The sequence below is a fragment of the Ascochyta rabiei genome, chromosome 10 (assembly GCF_004011695.2).
Source record: "Ascochyta rabiei chromosome 10, complete sequence".
In the NCBI taxonomy this organism is placed as follows: Eukaryota; Fungi; Ascomycota; class Dothideomycetes; order Pleosporales; family Didymellaceae; genus Ascochyta; species Ascochyta rabiei.
In genome coordinates, this window is record NC_082414.1 from 1,695,501 (window position 1) to 1,717,022 (window position 21,522).

A 21,522-nucleotide genomic window follows, 5' to 3' on the forward strand; every position below is an offset into this window, starting at 1 on the left:
CAACTCTAATCTGTGCAGCATCTAAACTACACACTACAGTACTCCTAACCCCTAAAGATACAGATCTATAATAGTTAGTATTGTGTCTAATTCTTGTCTTATGTAAGAGAAGCACACTATACTAGTAATAGAGACTAATTATTTATTAACTATAACGTAGTCTTTAGCAGCAGCGTATAAGGGTTAGTAGGCGTAATAGTTTACTATTAGAACCTGCAACATGCTGTACTACTAAGGAGCATAAGTCTTAATAGTCTAAATAGCGGTAGTGTAGTTAATTTAATTAGGTGTAGTGTCTAGGAACCTAAATTTGCTAAATAGCTTTCTTGTAATTAGGTACTCTAGTTCTAACCTAATGCTGTCTGCAAACCTTATGTTGTTACCTAGAACGTTCTCCTTTCTAAAGTGTTTAATTGTGTAATTAAGGATATTATACTGCTAGGTATATAATTAGTACTTAGTATAGCACACCTTAATAGTCTGTTAATACTTTATTAAACTAACCTAGACCTTAAGAAAGTTATTAAATAACTAGCTAACGCTTTGTAGCGTCTAAAGGATCCTTTTAAACTTTGTCTTTGTTCTAACATATCTATGTTGTCTTAGTGTGCCAGTGTTAGCTCTATTATCGCTGTCTAACAAAGAATTAGAGCTGTCCTAAGGCGCAAGTTTAGTAGAATTATTAAGTTGTAGGGTTAGCAATAATATAGACTTACTAGCAGGGCTGTACTAAGGCAAAAATATATTAGTTAGCATGTTAGAGAGTGGGCTAGTAGGTGGTATCTTAACGCGTAGCAACAGCTAAGGACGCGCAGCTAGGTTTTCTAAGTTATACACAAATAACATCTTAGGGTCTTAGGACTAATTTAGGCATAAAACTAATATAATTTAATAGTGTTAGTAGTAACAACTATAGGGTAGAAGATTGCTGCTTACGCCTTACAAACGCAAAATTGCATCCTATATATTACTAAACTAAAAACTCTTAGACGCTCTGCAGAGCTTTGCCCTGCTCCGCCTCTACGTCCTCTAATTAGCTGCTAGAGTTTGCGTGACTTCGCTAGACCTTGCTAGAGTTAGCGTGACTTTGCTAGAGTTCATTAGAGCTAGGTTAGACGCTAAGAAGCTCTGTGGGGCGGATGTGGATGAGATAAAGGTCAGGCCCCATGTTGAAAGTCTGGTCATAGCTGTACGGATACGTTCTGGCGTCACGCTTGACGCCCGTGCATTCACACTGAATTATTGCATAAATGGACCGCTAGTCAATTGACCCAATAATGTTGCAATTATATTATCAGGTTCCAGGGTTGCAAAGAACACGTAGAACAAGCGCGTGCGGGAACCGGAGGTTGTTGGCCAATGAAGGAGATCGGCTTGGCCCCACTTGATGTGACGCGCTTCTCCCATCCTTCGTACGACACTCTCACTACCACACACTCAGGTAACTCATCAAGCGACTCAGCTCTAAGTACATTTCATCTTCTTCCGTGCGTCTCCTGCACGAATGTTGAAGGACCGGTACCAATGCACAGCTACAGCGGGACATCCTCAATCATCGTTCAGACTACAGTTTTCTCATCAACCCCATTACCTTGTCTGCTCAGACTCAGTTCGTGTACTCTCTCCAGGGGGTCTATATGAGTAATTTTCTTGTGGTACAGTTGTCTTGAAACGTGGTCGGTCAAATACTTGTCGAAGTCGCGCATGCACACGGAAGCAATGATAGCAAGCACGCCGATTGCAACGGCGAAGTAGTATACATAAGCGTACGACTTGGAGTATGCCTCACTGACGGCGATGTTCGTGGTACGAAGGAGTTCCGGTGTCATGCCCTCAATAGCAAGAAGGGCTGTTTGATTGGCGGCGGCAGCGGCTGTCATTAATGATTCAAGTTGAGACTCGGGCAGACCAGCGGCGAGAACCCGCTTTGGGACAATAGAGGCGATGTATCCAGGGACCTTGTTGGTGTATACTGCGATGAAGGCTGCGGTAAAGATGGAACCGAAGATTGTACGAGAAGCTGAGATAACGGCTAAAGATTATCAGGAACAATCGACGAATACCGGACGTTGTTACACTTACAGAAAGCTACGCCAAGGTCTTCGTCCGCAACAACGTACTGAACGATGATGGCCGCAATAACTTCACCCCAACCGATGGTCCAGCCGGCGAGAAAGGAGAACGCAATCGCCATGGACTTACGCTCGACGGTGATACTAGCCATTGCACCCAGAAAGGCTGTCATCCAGATGGAAGAGACGAGGATCTGGTACCTGATGTGGCCGATCCAGGACATGAAAGGGCCAAGGACTACGATACCTCCCCAGAGCCCAAATGCGGCTGTAGTGGAGAGCCAAGCAGATTCTTGCCACGAGCTGACGGTCGAGCCAAAGATGTAGGTAATCTGCTGCGGCCACATGACAAATAGTGCAATGTTGATGACACCGTATGTAGCCGAGATGATTTCCAGACAAGTAAATCCACGTAAATCGCGGAAGAAGCGCATCGGGACAATCGGCTGCTGAGGCGTGAGAAGAGTCTCGTAGAGAACAAAAGCCACAACTGCGACAGCGCCGGAAATCAGCAACCCCAAAATCTTCGGAGACGACCATGGCTGAGCCGGACCACCCCAAGAGATGCCAACCAGGAACAGGGCAAGACCGGCGATCAGGAGGATTACACCGACCCAGTCAACCTTCTTCAGCTCGGCGATTTTGCTAGACTTCTTGCCGTGCAGCTGAGTGTACGAAGGTGGATAATAAAACAGGAACCACAGTATAGTACCAGGTACTGCGTTGATTAGTCGGCGTATCCACTTTCTGGAAGGTAGAAGGCTTACTCATGATGATGATGTAGATGTAAAAGATCCACCGCCAATTAGCCACCTGAACAAGTGCCAACCCGATGTACGCACCGAAACCAGTAGCAACGACGTTCGGTAAAACGACGAGAGCAGTGCCGACGTACTTGTGCTTGTTGCTTACGAGCTCGCCAGCCAGTAGCGGATAGGCTGCTGGTACTCCAGATGCAACGCCCATTATGGCTTCAGCTGCGATCAGTGTCTCGATTGACTGAGCAGTTGCAGCTACAACACCACCGATGATAGCCAGCACACAAGAACCCAGGGCAAAGTTTCGGCGTCCAAAGCGATCGCTGAGCCGACCAAATAGCAGAAGCGCAATTGGCTGCGCGGCACTCCATACTGTGCTAACAAGAGCTACGTTGGCACTGGGGCCGATTTCTGGGTAAACGGCTGACATCAAAACAGCGGCAAGAGCCTGGAACTGGAAGTATGTTGCAACGACGACGATTCCGGTGCCAACAAAGGATCCCACTATTCTGGGACTCAGAAAATAGCCCTTGTCTAATTTCGACGCGTCTGTCGCGAGGGCTTCGGACCGCAGTTTATATGCTTCATCAGAGTTGATAGAGTCGATTGTAGACACATTCTGATCAGAGGGCTTTTCCACTGACGGGGTGTCTACCATCTTGTTTAGGTTTGGAACACTCGGCGATGAAAGTAGAGGATGAACGTAAAACTATAGGAAGGTAAAGGTAAGGCAAACGGAAGCGACAGGCCGCACACTAACTAGGTTTCTACGTCGGTTTCTCGTTTTAATGATATGTCACCGACGGAACTCTACATTCGCAACCGCCGAACGACTTGTCGTGCCGCAGGCCTAGCCATTACGTGCCAACTGATGGGCCTTGAACCCCATGAGCTCCCTGGCACCACGACTCATGTTTGGTTCTTAGTACATTCCTCCTCGGATGGCTCAACGTGAGTTGGCCATTCCCTTTTGGCCATAGTTATATTAGAATACTTGTCAGGGTCAATACATCCTTCCCAAGATTGTCCTGACCGCTATCTCAACTCAGCTTCGCTGTCTCATCTCTATGCGACAGGTGCCTCAATCAGTAAGGATGAACGACAAGGGAGCCTCAACAGCTACATTCCACTAATGCGGCTGACGAAGTGTGGACGCACCCTAGCCTCCGAGTCAACTATTGACATCCGTAGCGCCTGCAGGGATTACCGAAATGGCAATGATTGGCGCGTGTAAAGTTGTGCCATGCATGTGCAGTAACCCAAGTGCTTAGCAGTTGCTGCATGAGGAGTTGAATAGAGAAATTCATATTGTCGATCGTGCAGATAATTCAACATTGGGCCAAGCTGCACAAAATCTGCGTGAAGGAGCAGACGTGCGGTGAGTGACAGTCAGGGTTTGCAAAATCCACATGGCTCCGTGTTGGAAGTGCGTGGGGGTGATGGACACAACAAGGCAAGGTCAAACCATGATCATGTCCTTCGGTCCAAGATGTCCATGTGACCTCATTTTAGTTGTCTTGGGGTAGCAGATGGACCATAGATAAGCTACAGCAAACAATACGTTTTGGAGATTAGCTGTACTGGTCCGGATGACTACAAGCGCAAAAAAATTTGGTCCTGTCTGAATGTGGTTCAATCTATCGTACAACGAGTATGCCGACCAATGTAGCTGATCCAAAACCATCGGCAGTCGCAGCCACCGCCTATCAGCTCATGCGCTTCTGAGCGTCTACACAGCCCGGAAACTATCTCATGTTTACATCTTCATGATTGATCTGAATCTGATGATTGATCTGAATTCCACTTGAATCCGTTCTTGGCTCTCTGCGAACGATCCGCTTGGTTGATCTGTCGTCACCTAGAGAGGAGCTACTATCAGCAAGGTCGCCGCCATAGATCCTTGTTTCAGGGCCTTTGCTAGGGCCCATGGTTCCCTTCTGAGTACCCTTGTTGCCCTTCTTCCCCTCTTCCAGTTCGAGATAGTTGTCACCAGCACTAGGATCAGTGATGCGCTTGCCATTGCTGCGTATGGTAGATCGCAGGCTGATAAGTTTATCAAGAAGAGGTCGTAGAGCGGGTAGGTTCGCAAGGACCACACCCAGACCAAGCTCTGCGTGGGCCCATGCTGCCACTGGCATGGCATGGTATAGGAAGTCTGTTGTGGCGCTGAGGTTCACGGTTACGGTGAGACGGACGATGGCTGCTGTAGAAGCGAAGATACCGAGACCGAGAAGTGCAATGATGGAGGATTTGACACGAATGTCGATTTGCACGTTCCACAGAAGAGGTATAGGACTAGGCGATCCCGTTGTGAGCTTCAAAGAACTGGAATCGGGGTAGAGAACAAGACTGAACGTACATCAATGCGCAGAACCAGTCCGAGAATATTGAGACTGCTGAAAGCGCAAAGCTAAATCCTGTGATATTGCTCTGTGCCTTGCAAAAGCCGCCTTCAACGGCCTCCCAGTTCATCTGAATTGGTGTGCAGTGAAAAAATTCATAGATCGTGGTCGATGCCATGACGAGAAATACTGCAGCCATGATTGCATAGATTGACCACTGGTATATCTTTCTTTTGTCTGCAATGCGCAACAGTGTAAAGCAGATAGCCCATTTGACTGGAATTGCGGCTAAGCAAAACATTGTCTGCATGATGAACCACCACTAGACGGATCAGAGACAAACTTCCGGTCGCGGCTGTTCAGGATGTACTTACAAACATGGCGGTCTCTCTCTGCTCTGTACTGAGCTCAGAGTCCATCTTTCCGCCACCAGTGAATGCTATGCCCAGCATACCTATCGTTGATATGGTAAAAAGCGGCTACATCGACGTCAGTGCTCAGGTCCAGAGCTTTAAGAAGGGCTCACTCACGATTGCTATGACCATTGACCAGTCATCCGGGCCCCATGCCTTCCGTGAAAGACGTACATAGAAACGTAGTACCCAAGTGATGATATCAAAAGGCAGTAGCACCAGGATTGCCAGCGCCAGCGACGGCGAAGTTGGGCCCGACATAATTGTCCGTTCACGGTTGCACGATATGCAACAATTTTATATCTCTCAAGCCAGTGCTCGAGAACACGCCGATTCACGAGACGTGCCATTGCCCGCGACCAAATGCTGGCCTCCCTTAGACAACGATTCGTGAGTGGCTGTGCCTCACCTGCATGGAGTCAGAAACAGCAGTGAGTCTGATCCGCACCATTTCTGGCCGCTGAATGTCACACCTTCTTACATGGCCGTCTGTGTCGTCGCATCTAGTACTCGGCAAATAGCGATCGGCGTACGCTCAAGCATTAAAAATCCGTTGCTTTTTCGGCAATTTCGAACATGTGAAGCCAGCCGTATGGACCAAACCCTGCCATTGTGATGATCTCGAGACAAACATTTACTATAGCACTTCTATTGCTTGCAGTTACGACTGAAAGAGTACCTGCTTGTCACTTGTGCGGCGTTTTAACCTATCTGGGCTTCGAGGCCCCCACACTAGACATTTCAAACCAGCCGCTCGGGCCGTGGCACAGCGACGGCTACCAGGGAACCCTTGTCCTTGTGTGTTTGTCTCAAAGGGTCTGGGTATGCAGATCTATGAACTTGGGGTAAGACTAACGACGTGGTTATGGAGGTCATGGAGCGTCGCATAATGATTGGTCTACGTGACTGATGTTGTCCCTTGGTAGTTGTCTAGATTGACAAAGAAAAGCAACTCCGCATTATTCCAATTAATTATTGCGCTTGGGATTGCGTGCTTTGCCCAATGGACATGTACAGGGCTTGTTGGGCAGATATCTTGACTTGCATATCGGCGCATGAAGCACGCCGCATGATGGCATGGTAATCAGCTGCCACATAAATTAGCGCAGGAATCCGAGGAGAGCAAATTTCCATGGGGATTTGGATGCACGTTGAAAGATACTGAGTCGGGTATTCGAAGTTGCTATTCAGACCTACTTACGGTTAGATGCGTCTACTGCGCCGTCAGACCACCGTCGACGTTCAACGTGATTCCCGTCACCCATTGCGCATCGTCACTAGCGAGATAAACTGCTGCCCTCGCATGATCTAGCGGATGGCCGAAAATGCTCCTTGGAATGGCGGCCTTAACGCCCTCTGCCGCTTCAGAGAGTGCCCCACCCAGTGCATCATCGAGCATGGCTGTTTGAGAGACTGTGAAGTGATTAGCTGCTTCAAGCAAGAAATGATACAGAGAAAACCTACATCCAGGCGCAATGCTGTTTGCAACAATTCCCTTCTTGGCTACATCAAGGGCGATTGTCCTTGTCATGGCAGAGACTGCACCCTTGGATGCGGTGTACCCGGCTGTAACGTGTGAGTTTTGTGTAGAACAGGATTTCCGCCTGGAGGGTTGGACTCACTCAGACCTTGCATACCAACGTTGGACACCATGGAAGCGAAATTGACGATCCACCCGCGCATGCCGTTTGCACGTGGCTCCTGTCTCAGGAATTGCTGCACCGAGTACTTTGAGCCAAGGAACACGCCGCGTGCATTGATGCGCATGTGTGCGTCGAATGCATGCTCATCGACTTGGTCAATGGGCTGTGGGTTTCTGGCTTCGCTGCAGATGCCAGCGTTGTTCACGACACTACGACGAGTCAGTGTGGTTCTTTAAGGTGCTTCGAATGGGGCGGACACCTACATGTCGAGTTTGCCGTACATCTCCACGGTTTTTGCGATCAGGGTCTTCCAGCTCTCAGCCTTGCTAACATCAACTTCCACAAAGGTCGCTTTGCCGCCTTTTTGTAGGATCCATTCGTGCGTAGCAACGTCTTCACCCTGTCCAAGAGGTCTGAGGTCGGCACAAACGAGAAGCGCGCCTTCCAAGAAGAACTGATTACAAATCTCCCTGCCGATGCCCTGAGAAGAGCCAGTAACTATTGCAACACGATCTTGCAAGCGCTGACCAGACATGGCGAGTTTTGTTCAAATAGAGGGTGAAACTGGTTGTGATGAGTTAGAGATTCACCTCTCGACTAGCAAGAATTTGTGGTGAGTGATTAGGCGAGTGATTGGAACGACATACTGCGCGATTTCATACGTTTCAAGTGATGAGGCCGACCATGCTCCCATGTATCGTTTGCCGACACTATCTCAGAATTGGTGATCCCTTGCAGATCCCAGTTATACACGGAGACCCTGCGATGGAAGCGAAGGATTAGACCCACTGCCTGTGCACATGCTAGCAACCGTGCCGTTGGCGGCAACGGCCAAATGCCCGGTCGACCCACTATTATACGGGGCATTGAGGTGCGAGCATTTGATGGCAATGACCGTCTCAGCATTGCGCGGCTAAAGCGTGTCTTAATTAATCTTGAATCGGTCATGGTTGACTTCAGGGTACTTACGACCAAGTTTGAAAATCTAACATCACAGAAGCAACATGTCGCGACCCTTTGAAAACAAACTAGCTATCATCACTGGTGCCTCCAGAGGTTTGTTCAGCTCTTCCATGCTGCTTACAATACATGTTCTGACTGTTCGCATAAGGGCTCGGCGCAGCACTAGCCCGCCATCTCGCTGCCAGGGGCGCAAATGTAGTCATCAACTACGCATCTGATGCCTCTACTGCTGCGGCGATGAACCTTGCAAAAGAAATCGAATCGCTACATCCTGTCAAGACTTTGCTGGCGCAAGTCGATATCACAACAGCCAACGGCCCGGAGAAGCTCATCCATTTAGCCCAGACAGCATTTATCAAAGATGGCAAGTTTCAAATTGACATCTTGATCAACAATGCAGGCGTCGTTAACCCAGCGCCGATGGGTTCTGTTACACTGTCGGACTTCACCGCGACTTTCGACCTCAACGCCCGTGCCCCGCTTTTCGTGCTGCAAGCAGCGATTCCGTTCCTACCAACCGACCGAACAGGGCGTGTCATCAATGTTTCTAGCATAACAACATCGATGGGCTTTTGGTGGCAATCGTGCTACGCTGGCACCAAGGGAGCTCTTGAGGCCATGACTAGGGTATGGGCTCGCGAACTGGGTGAACGCTGCACAGTCAACAGCATTAATCCAGGCGCTATGGCGACGGGTATGTATACGGAGTTGCCGAAGGAGATGCTCGATAAGGTGTGGTCATTGAACTACATGGCACCACTCGCGGCGGCGAGAGAAGGTGTCGACTCGGAGGAGACTATAGCAGCTGTGAAGCCTATGGGTGGTAGGCCGGCATATTTGGAGGAGGTGGCTGGCATTGTTGGCTTATTGTGTATGCCTGAAGCCGGATGGATCACCGGCCAAGTCATCGGCAGCAACGGTGGCGGTGTGATGACGAAGGGATGATCGTCTCGTGTGCAGTCATATCACACTCACAGAATAGGAAGCACGATACACTTGTACTTATCTCGCACTCATTGTGCCGGACGGTTGGTATTCTTGTTTCGTTTGATTTGTGAGTCGATTGTTGACTTAGATGTATCTTGGCTGATGCCGCCGATACCTATAATCCCAAGGCAACCTTTCAACCCGCACAAGGCATTCATTACTGAATCTGACCTGATTCAATATAACTGTTCCAAAAAACCAGTTGTACTAGGCCCAGACTCAATTTACGGCCTGCTATGCACACCACTCTCACTTTAGTGGTATCTTTCAAATCACCAAGCTCGTGTTAGATCAGCAAACATCAGAACATCCTCAGAATCTATAATTTTGTGCAAGTATGTGGAGTTGTTTAGAGAACATCCTAACTATCATATTCTCCAGTTGGTTCTGGCATTTCCCCACTCAACATGACCCTGGATTTTAAGCACTATTTTTCAAAATCTGGACGTGACTCATACGGCCTAGGAAATGTTTGTGACAGTAGCATTGTTCCGCGTTGCTCGTGCACTACCTTCTGCACCAGCTTCGGCGGATTTTATCAAGAATCATAGTCGCCAGAAACCTTTCGTCTCAATCAACAGATGTACTCCTTTGCAATTAAGTATCGCTCAAACTTCTCAACACTCCACCATCCTTGACCCGTCAACAACAGACCCATCTAAAAGACTCATGTTACTGGCTCCGGGCACTCGCAACTCTTTCAAACCAACAACCACTTCGAATCCCATCCTCCAAAGCATCTCCCAAATCGTCCCACAATATCACAAGCACCCAAATCCCCCAAACCATCTCATCCCCCCAGCAAACTAAAGAAAAACCCAGCACACATCCGTCACACCTCACCACCAAACCTCCCTCCCAACCCGCTCACATTCCACCCTCCTCATCTCCCTCAGCCCTGCATCCAACGCATTCTCAAATCGCCTCGAGGGCGAAAGCTCAACGCCACCGACTCTCACATTCTCCAGCCCCCCGATCGAGGTTCTCAAGGAAGTCATCAACGGTGCAGAAGAGGTCTGCATCGACCTATCAAGCGGTTTAGTGGGACTCCAGATCTGTGCCTCTCCACTGGTTCCCAGGACGCTAGGCGTGCTCGTCGTGCTCGTCGCTGCAGCTGTAGCCGAGCGCTGGACGTTGACATGTCTGGTGCCGTGCTGCTCTACGCCCGGAGTTTTCTTGGGGTCGCTGGGTGCAGTGGTGTTGCAGCTGGGCTGTTTGCACGTGGTGCGCTGAGAGGCAGATTGCGAGGAGAGGGTGCGCGCTAGTGCGATGCTGGCGAAGCCACCTGGTGCCATTGTGGTTGAGGATGTGGAGGGGGATGCGAATCGACGTAGTTTGAGTGTAGAGGTGCAAAAGAGGAAAAGGGGAAGATTTATGATCTGGTAGTTTCTCGAAAGGGAAGATCTTCGTGGTTGTTCAGGCTCAACCTTGGGTGTGCGTGTGTGATGCTCCACTATCAAGTTCTACGGTTCGAGCATCAGTTCGCCAATCAAGCGTTGGATAATCGATATGAAATCCTCCACAACTGCGTTAATCCTCCGTGCCGACAATAGACCCTAAATCCCAACAACACTCTGATTAAGCACTACGCGCCTCGGCGCCCGCCCGTCGTCCTTCACGACCAGACCGGGCGCGACCACCACAGCGCCTCTGCCAGGAATTTCCCAGTCAAAACCCCACTCACTAGCTTGTCCACACAGCCAGATCCTACACTCCAAGGTCTCGCCTATGAGGCCCGCGAGATCGCTCTCCCGCTCCTGGTCGCCGAACGTCGGGTCTGCCCAGGGGAAGAAGGTGAGTGAGAAGTGCTCTGCTGCTTCGCGGATAGCGGAGCTGGTCTTGCGGCTCAGCGAGAGGGTGGAGAGATTGGAGAGCCGGGATTGCGAGGGGGTGGTGGGTGCGAGGGCGTTGTTGTGCATGTAGAGGTATATTGAGAGACGGCGGTGGAGAGCTTGTGCTGTGGCGACTTGAGCAGAGTCTGTGAGTTCGTCAGCTACCAGCACATTGCGTTTTGTCTAAACTACTCACCAGAACCATGCGCTTTGAAGACGAGTGCAAGCTCATCTGGCCATAACGTCTGCTCGCCTCCTGTCTGTGGCCCTGTAATGCTGAGCACAAAGGCGACGAGGGCGTGTCTGAGTGCTACGGTCGGGCTGGAACAGTTTTGCAGCAGTTCCAGCATATCCACATCCTTTCCGAACGAGGCCAGATCCGAGTCCATGCTGGGCGTGATACTGGCGTGAACATTGCGATAGTACGTATCGACGTGTCGATGAACCTGGCCGTACAAACTAGCTACACGATTCTGGACGTCATGTTCACTTGCCGATGGGGGCAGAAAGCCAGCCAGCGCATCTGAGTGTGCTTTCTGCGGTGTCGCCACTGGAACACGTGCAGGTACCGGCACCGGAGTGCGCATCTGGGTCTGCGACACCTGCACGTACGGACTGCCCGTTGCAGCGCTCTTCTGCACCATGACCAGCTCCGGGGATGAGTCGGCGTAGATGGGATATCCCGACGGACATGTCTTTTGCACGAGCTTCCTGTCTCGTTTCTTGAACAGAAAGAAAGTGATGATGAACGCTGCCGCGGCACCAACTATGCAAGTTCCGATGGCGATACCGACCACCGCACCCTTGCTCACTCCGTTGGCGTTGTTGCTCTTGCTGCTTGCCTGCGCCGACGGCACTACATCAGCCAGATCCACTGAGGTAGTCGGCGTTGGACTAGACGCGTAGGCAGTATTTGACGTAGTCTCGGTGAATACTGCGGTTGCAGCCAGTCTCGTGTTGGTATCCACAGACAAGACATAGGACGTCTGAGCAAATGCTGTCGGTTCTATACTATCAGTTTGCAAATCCGTTACAGACGCCAGAGTTTGCGCAAGCGTAGGTGCAAGCGTATTCTCGACCTCACACTCTCCTGGTCCGCAGTCCGGGCCTTGCGGGCTTCTCCGAACCTGATCCATTGAAATCCTCACAGCACGTGACAGCAGCAACTCAGGTTGAAAATAGGCGAAGAGAGAAAATAGAGCGTTGGAGAGGAGCCACGTCCACCTTATGTTCCCCACCCGCATCTCACCCTCGCACACGCTCAGCCGCAGCAACGCAGTGTAAGCCTTACCGCAGCCATTTTCTGCAGGCTCGCACGATGCAGCCTATCACAGACATCTCAGCTTACCACTGTGCAGCGCGAGCCCAGAGCTCAGGTGGCCTTGTTGATGCAGTGCTGGGGAAGCGTAGAGCTGCGGTTGTTGTCGCGACAGTCACGCTACGCTAGCGCTGATGCGGGTGGGGATGGGAGACGCCACAGCCTCGTTTAGGATTCCACGTCTATTTATATCTCATGGCCACTGCGATCTGCCAGTACTTATAGAAGAGAGTTGGCAGTCGTCTACATCCACCGCGCTAGAAAACAGCAGTCGACGCAGACACATAACAAACAAGCTCAGAATATCAACAGAAAATCTGCACTGCAAGAAATCCGAATTCTCTAAGCAAGAGTAAACGCAGCTGTACTCCTTAACCTACGCTTTAAAAACGCGAATGCCGGAAAGACTCAAGACTAACTACTTAGATATAAATCAAGTGACCAACTCCCTACTCTAAAAGGTACCACTAAATTAAGAGGCTACATCTATATTCCTTCTTCCATCTATCAAGAGCACCTACCCTTAAGAGTTGATGCTTATACTTTTCAACGGCTTAAACTATTCTTTTGATCATCTCTTTCTCTTGCCCATCTTGATCTCGTGTAAATCCCACCAGACCTTGATGTCCACAGAGAACCAGCTCAACTATAGACTAGCCAAGCTCATCCCTCGCCAAGCACACGAAACTACAAATGAACAAAGGCGCCATCGCACAGCTCACGGGGATAGAAGCCAGCAGAGGCAAGAATTATGAGATGAGCAGGTGTACCAGGATACACGAGGCCTCCATTTGTGTTTGTGTGTTTGTGTTTGCTGTACTGGTATGCATTGAGTTCTGTCGTGGAGTGTTAACGGCGCTACAGGAGATATGTATGCAACATTGGTGGTGGTCTGTGAACAACGCAGGTCGTCCTCGGTCACGACGCTCTTCCCATCTAAAACAACAAATTACACATTTCTTGAAGATCGACCTCGTTTTTAGATCACGCGTGCCCAGGCCAGCCATGCGCTTGTCGTCCCATGTAGCGAACCCATAGTTGCGATAGGGCTGGAAGAGGGACTCGAGCAGAGGCGACACCCCTTGGGATGAGGTTTGGACGTGATGTCATGAAAGTGGTACGACACTGGTGTTTGGTTGAGGTATTCTGGTCCCTGGGCTAGCGACGGTCTGTCTTGGGTGACACTCGGTGATTGTAAACAAGTCATCATCTGCTACATGTATACTTGAGACAGATCTTAAGCTTTGACCGCGACTTCTCGGATCCGACTTCCAAACAGCCATTAGCCAACCGGAACCCTCGCTCTCGAGGTGTTTTTCTTGCCTAGCAATCACACATCAATCGCACATCAAGAGCAATATTGAAGAGTCGACCATACTCACAGACACCGTTCAAGAAGAACAAGCGGAGCGAAGAACTTATTAACTAAAGGTTGCAAATGAAGAATCCCTGCCATGCAGCGCTTAGAGCCAAGCATCTAAGATATAATTACAGAAACCATAGCTTACCACCGTGCAGCGCTCGCGTAGAGCTTTAGTAGCCTGGTTACTACAGCGCAAGAGAAGTACAGAGCTATAGTAACGCTAGCACTACATCTAATACAGTAACCAAGACGCAACACAGAAACCCCAACTCCTTTCCATCAAGCCGCACAGGGTACAGAAGCCAGCTAGCTGGATAGGTACGGAGATGAATGAAGACAGTGAGTGGACTGTGTGTGATATCTATCGATCTACCTACGTGAGTAAGTGTACATGTTTAGTTCTGTTCCCTTCTCTACCTTCAGCGTGACCAATGCAAGACAGCCGAAAAAAACAAGAGAAAAAAAAACGCCAGAAATGCTCAGAAATACCAAACGCCGACGGTGAGGGCGTGTCCTCTACAAATAAATGATAAATAGATATAGGGAAGAGTCAAGGACACAACACGGTGTTGTGTCATGCTACGAGATGGCTGCGAGAAGCTGCAAGACGCTATTCTATGCTACGCCACGCTATGCTATGCATACCGCAAGCCATCCCGATGCTGCATCGGCGGCGGCTGTGGAATCCCGCCGTTGCCCTGCCACCCGTACGGCGGCGGGACGTTGTGCTGCTGCTGCTGCTGTTGCTGCTGCGACATACCCTGCGGCGTGTAACCACCCTGCGGCGCGTAACCACCCTGCGGTGCATACCCACCATTCGGACCCATGGGCGGAGGTGGCGGGGGAGCGCGTCGACGGCCGCCACGGTGTCCGTTGTTGTTGAGACGACCGTAGGCGGCGGCGGTGGCGGCGTATTTGGCGCGGCTGCGGCGGCGGCGGTAGGATCGCCAGCAGCACATGATGATGCAGAGGAGGAGCAGACCGCCTAGGCCGGCGGCGAGGCCGATGACGAGGGAGAGGTTTCGGTCGATCCAGTCTTTGATTTCGTTGCCGACGTTGCCGTCGCATTGGCCCTGTTGAAAAGAATCAGCGGGTGGCGGAGGGGTGTTGAAGGATTACAACTCACGTTCTTGCAGTGTCCGCCGCTGCAGGCGGTGCCGTCGAGGAGGTTCTGCTGCATGCCGTAGCACACGCCGGGACCGAACTCGGGGCTGCGGCACGACAGCGTGCAGCTGCGCGAGTCGCAGGCGGACGTCTCGTTGCCCTGGGTGTAGGAGCCCATCAGCGTCTTGCACTGCTGGTCTCGCGACGTGCACTGGCCAGAGGCGCACTGGAGTCCGTTGCCGCACGACTTGCCGGCGTCCTCCCACCTGTCTTCTGGGCAGTACGGGCTTGTGCCGTTGCATGTCTCCTGGGGATCGCAGGGGCCTTGGCTCGCTCTGCAGACGATGGTGGAGTTGGCAAACTGGCAGTCCTTGCAGCAGTCCTCGTTGCCGTCGTCGCACACGGCGTTGTTCTTGAACTTGCACGTGCTCGGGTCGCAGCAGGCATTGTCTCCGCACTGGCCGGTGCCGCCGCAGTCGCAGTCCTCGCCTTCCTCGACTATGCCGTTGCCGCACACGGGGTTGCCAATGGTGGTGACGCCGCGGTTGTTGGTAAGACAGTCCGACTTGACCGAGTTGCGTTGCAGGGCCGAACAGATGTTTCCAATGGAGCAGGGCGAGAACTTGGTGATGCCCTGGGCGGTCGAGGGATTCATAATGTACTGCGCGCCGGCGTCACAGGTGGCCGAGCTCAAGGGACAGCACTGCTGGGAGTTGACCGTGTTGGCGTCGGCGCAGGCGCTGGAGGTGCAGTCGTGGACGGCGCCGTACGTGTGGCCGGTCTCGTGGGCGATGACCTGCCACTCGGTGGCGGTGCGGACGACGAGGTTTGCGCCGGCGACGTGCTCGTTGTCGCTGCCGGGGTTGGGCTCGGAGCCCTGGACACAGGCCTGTCCCAGCCAGGCGAGGCCGACGGCGGAGCCGGTGTTGCAGGTGGTGAGGAGGGTCCAGTGGGAGTAGTTGTCGGTCTGCTGGCCGCGCCAGGTGGAGAACAGGCTCAGGCGGGCCTGGACGTCGACGCCGTCGCTGCAGGCTTGGTTCCAGGGCGTCGACTGCTGCGGGCTGGCTGGGCAGTCCGGGTCGGTGATGAGGACGTTGGCGAGGCCGAGGGAGATCTGGAAGGTGCTCTCGAACAGCTCCGAGGCCGCGTTGATGGACTCGAGGATGTTCTGCTGCGTCTGGTTGCGGTCGCGGCCAAAGGACTGCAGGTACGTGCAGTCGGCGGCCACGCCGACCAGCGCGATCTTCCTCGAGGTCGGACAGCCCGCGGTGCTTCCCAAGGTGCTGATGAGGTTGACGCCGGCCCCGCCGGCGCCGGGCTGCTTGTCGATCTCCCGCTTCCCGAACAGGGCGTCCATGGGCATGGACGCGCGGCTGGTCCTGTCGCGGGCGCGCATGCCGGCGTAGGCGGGGAGGTCGGCCTGCATGTTGAAGCCCAGCTGGTCGCTCGCGCAGGCCTGGCCGTGGACGCCCGCCCGCTTCCGCAGCTCGGCGTGGTCTCCGTGCGGGGCCATGCCCATGTCGCTGTCCCTGAAGACGACCAGGCGCTCCTCGCCGTCCAGCGGCAGCTCGACGTCCGGGTCCTCGGGCAGCCGCGTCGCGCGGTAGCTGGTGGCCAGCTTGACGTGGTGGTGGTCGTGGTTCAGCGTGAAGGTGCCCTCGAACAGCGGCCGCAGCCCATCCCGCCGCAGCCCGACTCGCGCCCAGCCGACGCGGTCCCAGCGGCTCCCCCGCTTCGCCCAGGCGGTGCCCTTGAAGACCTTGTGCTGCAGCCGGTCCATCGGCTCGTGGCGCTCCACGCTGCCGTCGGCCGCGAGGTGCGTGATGCGGCCGCCGTCGACGAAGAGGTCGTGGTTGGGCTCCAGGCTGAGGCGGACGCGCTGGGCGCCGACATCGAAGGCGAGGTCGAACGTGGACACGGCCGAGGCGCGGTGGTTGGGCGTGAGGATGTCTGCGTTTTCGGCATAGAGAATCGTCCGCAGCGGGGCGCGGTGCGACGACGAGGCGGCGACGGCGTGCGACGTGGCGAGGGCGAGCAGCGAGGCGAGGGCGCTGAGGAAGTGCATCCTCGGTGGGCAGTGCGTCACTGTTGCGCGAGTGAGGGGGGGGGGTCGAGTGCTTGTTCGCTGTGCGCGAGCGAGGCTGTGGCGTAGAAGGCTCCGAGGGCAGCCAGCTCAGCTCCAGTATACACGGGGGGCGAGAATGCAGTCAAGGCGAACGACAAGCGAACGACATCGGTGGGGGACAGCACGGCAAGCACAAAGAAACAGACCAAGGAAGGAGGAAGGAGAGCCTGCACGAGGCCGGGCGAGCGTGGACAGTCGTCAGCGCGCAAAGGGGCGGTGCAGCGAGCGTGCTTGGCAGTGCATCCACGCCCGAGTCAAGACACGAGTCGTTTCGCGCGAGGCGTCTGTCAGCGGCCTGCATCAGTGCATACGAGACGTCCACGCATTCAGCACGTGAATCGAGTCGGTGCTGATTGTGAAGTACTCTTTCCTTCGTAGAGGTAGGTATCAACGTGCGCCGACATGGTAACCACCAGCAACGGCTGCGTAAGCGCGGCGTCTCACAGCCCCCGTCCCCCGCGGCCTACATCAGCTACATCAGCTACATCAGCTACATCAGCTACATCAGCTACATCAGCTACATCAGCTACATCAGCTACATCAGCCTTCCACCTGCTACCCGCCTCCCGGCCAATCACGCCCACCCGCGCCAAGCCCGCCCGCCCGCGCCAAGCCAGCCCGCGCCGTCTATTTCTTCTTCGACTGGTGCACAATCTCGATGATCTTCTCGACTACCGACGGGTCCGAAAGCTGCACCCAAAGTCGTTAGCCACTGTCCTCAACCCGTGTAGATGCGTCCTCAACCCGTGTAGATGCGTCCTCAACCCGTGTAGATGCGTCATCAACACCGTTAGCCACTGTCCTCGACCCATGTACATGTGTCATCAACGACACCTCGCCGACACTCGTCAACTCACACAGACGCGTCATCAACTCCGCTCGCGCCTTGGGAGCAAACACGTCCGCTGGGCAATGAACTCGTACCGAATCGGACAAAAGGGAAAGGAAAGAGAATCTCACCGTGGTGATGTCGCCCAGCTGGTCCTCCTCGCCCGCCAAGATCTTGCGCATGATGCGACGCATAATCTTGCCAGACCGTGTCTTGGGCAGGTCGGGAACGATGAATATCGCCTTGGGTGCCGCAAACGGCCCAATCGACTTGCGCACCTGCAGAATCAGGTCCTTCTTCACCTGCTCGCTCGACTCGGTGCCGTCCTTGAGCGCCACAAACGCGTTGACCGCCTGGCCCGTCAGCTCGTCGTTGATGCCCACAACGGCAGCTTCAGCCACAGAATCTAAACGTGTCAGTATGCTCGTGGGTGCAACGCTGCCGACAACGTACGGTGCTCGATGAGCGCTGCTTCAATCTCGGCCGTCGACAGCCGGTGTCCAGACACGTTCACGACATCGTCAACACGGCCTCGGATCCAGTAGTAGCCCTCGTGGTCGCGACCAGCACCGTCTCCCGTGAACTATCCAACTTAGCATGGTCCTCGCGCCCCTCACCACAGTACTCACGTAGTAGCCCTTGTACACGTTCAGATATGTGTCCATGTAGCGCTTGTGTGCTCCCCAGACCGTGCGCGTCATGCTCGGCCACGGCTGCTTGAAGACCAGCACGCCCTCGACGTCGTTGCCGTGCACCTCCTCGCCAGACACGGGGTCGATGATGGCCGGCTCGATACCGAAGAAGGGGAGCGAGGCAGAGCCGGGCTTGGTAGGCGTGACACCAGCAAGCGGCGCGATGACGTGCGACCCCGTCTCTGTCTGCCAGTACGTCTGATGTCTGTTAGTGCGTCGCCCATGCCTGAACACTGCAGGAAACCTACGTCCACAACGTGAGCCTCCTCCTTTCCGACCTTTTCAAAGTACCACTTCCACACCTCGGCAGCGATGGGCTCGCCGACAGACCCCAGCACACGGAGGTGCTTCATCTGGTGCTTGATGTGCTCGTCGCCCGCACGCTTCAGCAGCCGCAGCGCTGTCGGCGCAACGTAAAACTGGCTGACGTTGTACTTGTCGACTATGTCCCAGTAGCGCGAGAAGTTGGGGTAGGCAGGTGTGCCTTCGAAGACGACAGTCGCCACACCGAGCAGCAGGGGCGCGTAGACGACGTAGGTGTGGCCAGTGATCCAACCGACGTCACCTCCGCAGAAGAAGGTGTCGCCATCGTGAATGTCGAAGACGTACTTTCCCGTCGCCGCTGCGCCGAGCAGATAGCCTCCCGTTGTGTGCATGACACCCTTGGGCTTGCCGGTGGAGCCAGAAGTGTAGAGCAAGAAGAGAGGGTCCTCGGAGTTCATGGGCTCAGGGGCGATGTAGTTGGGGTACTTGTCCACCTCCTCGTGCCACCACCAGTCCCGGCCTTTAGTCCAGGGAATCTCCGCGCCGGTGCGCTTGTAGACCAGGCAGTGGCTGATGCCAGGGCACTGCTTCAGGGCCTCGTCGACAATCTTCTTGGTGGCAATGACCTTGCCTCCGCGCTTGCCCTCGTCGGTGGTGATGACCACCTTGCACTCGGCGTCGACGATGCGGTCGCGCAGCGAGTCGGAGGAGAAACCGGCGAAGATGACAGAGTGCACGGCACCGATACGTGAGCAGGCCAGGAAGGAAATGACAGCCTCGGGAATCATGGGCATGTAGAGAGCGACGGCATCGCCCTTGTTCACACCCATCTTCTTGAGGGTGTAGGCGAGCTTGGAGACGTCGCGCAGGAGCTCGCCGTATGTGATGATGCGGCCGTCACCCTCGTCGTCGGCCTCGTAGATGATGGCGGCCTTGTTGGGGTCCTTGAAAGCATGGCGGTCGACGCAGTTGTACGACGCGTTCAGCTGGCCCTCGACGAACCAGGCGTTGTCGCCGTTCTCGAAGCTGCCGGCGTGGACCGTCTGGAAATCGCGGTCCCACGTGAGCAGCTCGCGCGCCAGGCGGCCCCAGAACCGCTTGGGCTCGGTGATGGACTCCTTGTACAGCGTCTGGTACTCCTCCAGGTTGGCCAGATGCGGTTTCGAGTGCGGGTGCTTGCTGCGAGCGCGAGTCAGCCGTTGCTCTGCGTCTTGCAGCTCAATTTGTCATGGTGACGGTGACGGTGACGGTGACGGTGACGGTGACGGCGAGGCATAGGCGCAACTCGGCACGGCGGGGTGACCCCGCTCTGCGGCGAAGCTTGGAAACGCCGCAGCTTGGGAACGCCGCAGCTGTGGGAACGCCGCAGCTGTCACGGCGCAGCGTCAGAGACGACACAATCAGGCGCAACTCACTCGAAAAACGCCTTGGGGACGTGGAAAGTGTCGACCTCGTGGGCCTCGGCCACAACGGGGTTCTTCGGCTTGACGTCGCCTTCAGACATGGTGCTTGCGCTGCTGTGTAGCTTCCAAGAACGAGGCGTGCAGCAGAAAAGCTCGAGGGCCGCGCGCGCAATGGACGAGAGAGAGGGGGGGGGGGGGCGAGCGCGTGCAGGAGAGCCAAAAGAGATCGGCCAAACGGGTCTCTGGGACAGTTATAGGTCTCAATGCCCGGGTAAAGGGCTCGGTGGGACGTTTGATTGCCGCAGGGGCCCAAATTGAAGCTGCTGGGTCAAGCTCGGAGAAGAAAACAAGTGGTCTGTCAAAGTGGAGCTTTCGTCGCGTAATAGGGGTACTCGTACTGAACACTTTCCTTCCTGCGCGGTGAGTATACGGGGTCGTCGGCCAAGTAAGCAATCAGTTCACGGCGACGAGTCCAAGGGCGAGCGCGGCTTCTTAAGCTGCGCGCTCCTCATCGCAGGCCGATCGCAGCCCGTCGCAGCCCGTCGCAGCCCGTCGCAGCCCCAGCCCGGAACCCTAGAGTACCCCTCGTGAGCGAGCGCGAACGCACTGCGGGGACATGGAATATGACGAGCAGCCCTCTGCCCGTTGTCTGGGCCCGCTGCTGGCTTGCTTCAGCCGCCGACCACTCAGCAGCGCGTATGCCTACAGTAGACCAGGCCTTGCTCCGTTTCTCCGGATTACATGCCACAGCCTATACCCGCGGCCACACTTGGAGTGAGCTGACATGAATCCCGTGCGTCTCGCCACTCGGCTACTGCTACTCGCCGTCTGTTCAGTCGTCTGTTCCTTGCTACTACGCAAAAACAAAAACAGAACCGGAAATGACAGACGCTGTTAGATGTGGGTCAACCCCAGCAGGAAATAATCGGAAACGTCGATGCTGCGTTTGGCCCAGGGGTCTCGCTGGACTAGGTACCTACCTACACTGTTTCCGTGCGCTCGCTTCGAGCACCTCGCATCTTGTCCCGTGTAGGCGTGGGTGGTACAGCGATTCCAAGCTGCCACGCTCTCTGAGCGCCGAGCAGCATTCAACCAGCATTCAACGAGCATTCCATCAACATTTGAGCGAAAAAAAGGAAAAACATGATAGTAAAACATTGCTCGTGATGATACACTCCCACCCAACTCTCACTACCTGACGTTACACAACTCTGCAGAGCACCCACGGTCCCACGCGACAGCTGCTTGCATCCAAGCACCCAAGCATCCACGGATCCACACGCACGCTCCGGACCTGGGGAAGCCTCGCACCCTCACGCTCTAACCCGAGGCCCCGGCAACGGCAAAGCAGCACAGCGCGCACGTCCCCCTTCCCTCCCAGCGACGTCGGACGCTGCTGCTGCTGCTGCTACGG

The 21,522-nt window shown here is 54.2% G+C and overlaps 8 protein-coding genes across 9 annotated transcripts, besides 14 other annotated features; 1 reads left to right on the forward strand and 7 right to left on the reverse strand.

The window, feature by feature from the left end:
• Positions 1-74: part of a dispersed repeat that runs on past the window's edge.
• A 57-nt stretch (positions 75-131) lies between these two features.
• Positions 132-480: a dispersed repeat.
• A 215-nt stretch (positions 481-695) lies between these two features.
• Positions 696-1,153: a dispersed repeat.
• Positions 1,154-1,559: 406 nt separating this feature from the next.
• EKO05_0006681 (uncharacterized protein) lies at positions 1,560-3,488 on the reverse strand (the record flags this gene model as incomplete). The annotated part of the gene is made up of 3 exons (XM_038940244.1): positions 1,560-2,032; positions 2,083-2,790; positions 2,840-3,488. The coding sequence occupies 3 exons, from the start codon at positions 3,486-3,488 to the stop codon at positions 1,560-1,562; spliced, it is 1,830 nt and encodes a 609-aa protein (XP_038798179.1).
• Positions 3,489-4,575: 1,087 nt separating this feature from the next.
• Positions 4,576-5,846, reverse strand: EKO05_0006682 (uncharacterized protein; the record flags this gene model as incomplete). Its single annotated transcript, XM_038940575.1, has 4 exons — positions 4,576-5,125; positions 5,190-5,494; positions 5,547-5,651; positions 5,703-5,846. The coding sequence occupies 4 exons, from the start codon at positions 5,844-5,846 to the stop codon at positions 4,576-4,578; spliced, it is 1,104 nt and encodes a 367-aa protein (XP_038798180.1).
• Positions 4,598-4,627: a tandem repeat.
• A 952-nt stretch (positions 5,847-6,798) lies between the features above and the next one.
• Positions 6,799-7,763, reverse strand: EKO05_0006683 (uncharacterized protein; the record flags this gene model as incomplete). Its single annotated transcript, XM_038940528.1, has 4 exons — positions 6,799-6,998; positions 7,050-7,151; positions 7,208-7,437; positions 7,492-7,763. 4 exons carry the CDS (start codon positions 7,761-7,763, stop codon positions 6,799-6,801), a joined length of 804 nt encoding a protein of 267 aa, XP_038798181.1.
• A 469-nt stretch (positions 7,764-8,232) lies between these two features.
• On the forward strand, positions 8,233-9,136 carry EKO05_0006684 (uncharacterized protein; the record flags this gene model as incomplete). The annotated part of the gene is made up of 2 exons (XM_038940383.1): positions 8,233-8,284; positions 8,340-9,136. The coding sequence occupies 2 exons, from the start codon at positions 8,233-8,235 to the stop codon at positions 9,134-9,136; spliced, it is 849 nt and encodes a 282-aa protein (XP_038798182.1).
• An 881-nt stretch (positions 9,137-10,017) lies between these two features.
• Positions 10,018-10,473, reverse strand: EKO05_0006685 (uncharacterized protein; the record flags this gene model as incomplete). The annotated part of the gene is made up of 1 exon (XM_038946186.1): positions 10,018-10,473. One exon carries the CDS (start codon positions 10,471-10,473, stop codon positions 10,018-10,020), a length of 456 nt encoding a protein of 151 aa, XP_038798183.1.
• Positions 10,474-10,734: 261 nt separating this feature from the next.
• Positions 10,735-12,146, reverse strand: EKO05_0006686 (uncharacterized protein; the record flags this gene model as incomplete). The annotated part of the gene is made up of 2 exons (XM_038940375.1): positions 10,735-11,156; positions 11,207-12,146. 2 exons carry the CDS (start codon positions 12,144-12,146, stop codon positions 10,735-10,737), a joined length of 1,362 nt encoding a protein of 453 aa, XP_038798184.1.
• A 2,154-nt stretch (positions 12,147-14,300) lies between these two features.
• Positions 14,301-14,332: a tandem repeat.
• EKO05_0006687 (uncharacterized protein) lies at positions 14,327-16,860 on the reverse strand (the record flags this gene model as incomplete). The annotated part of the gene is made up of 2 exons (XM_038940391.1): positions 14,327-14,764; positions 14,818-16,860. 2 exons carry the CDS (start codon positions 16,858-16,860, stop codon positions 14,327-14,329), a joined length of 2,481 nt encoding a protein of 826 aa, XP_038798185.1.
• Positions 14,418-14,444: a tandem repeat.
• Positions 14,585-14,630: a tandem repeat.
• Positions 14,675-14,711: a tandem repeat.
• Positions 16,772-16,846: a tandem repeat.
• Positions 16,861-17,383: 523 nt separating the features above from the next.
• Positions 17,384-17,465: a tandem repeat.
• A 13-nt stretch (positions 17,466-17,478) lies between these two features.
• Positions 17,479-17,546: a tandem repeat.
• Position 17,547: 1 nt separating this feature from the next.
• EKO05_0006688 (Acetate--CoA ligase) lies at positions 17,548-20,209 on the reverse strand (the record flags this gene model as incomplete). 2 transcript variants are annotated; one of them, XM_038940325.1, is made up of 6 exons in its annotated part: positions 17,548-17,610; positions 17,881-18,155; positions 18,203-18,332; positions 18,379-18,639; positions 18,690-19,884; positions 20,121-20,209. In XM_038940325.1, the coding sequence occupies 6 exons, from the start codon at positions 20,207-20,209 to the stop codon at positions 17,548-17,550; spliced, it is 2,013 nt and encodes a 670-aa protein (XP_038798186.1). The 2 variants fall into 2 exon arrangements, with proteins under 2 accessions (XP_038798186.1, XP_059492832.1); XM_059636849.1 differs by having other exon boundaries at positions 17,548-18,155.
• Positions 19,936-19,973: a tandem repeat.
• Positions 20,210-20,619: 410 nt separating the features above from the next.
• Positions 20,620-20,669: a tandem repeat.
• An 831-nt stretch (positions 20,670-21,500) lies between these two features.
• Positions 21,501-21,518: a tandem repeat.
• The last annotated feature ends 4 nt before the right edge of the window (positions 21,519-21,522 follow it).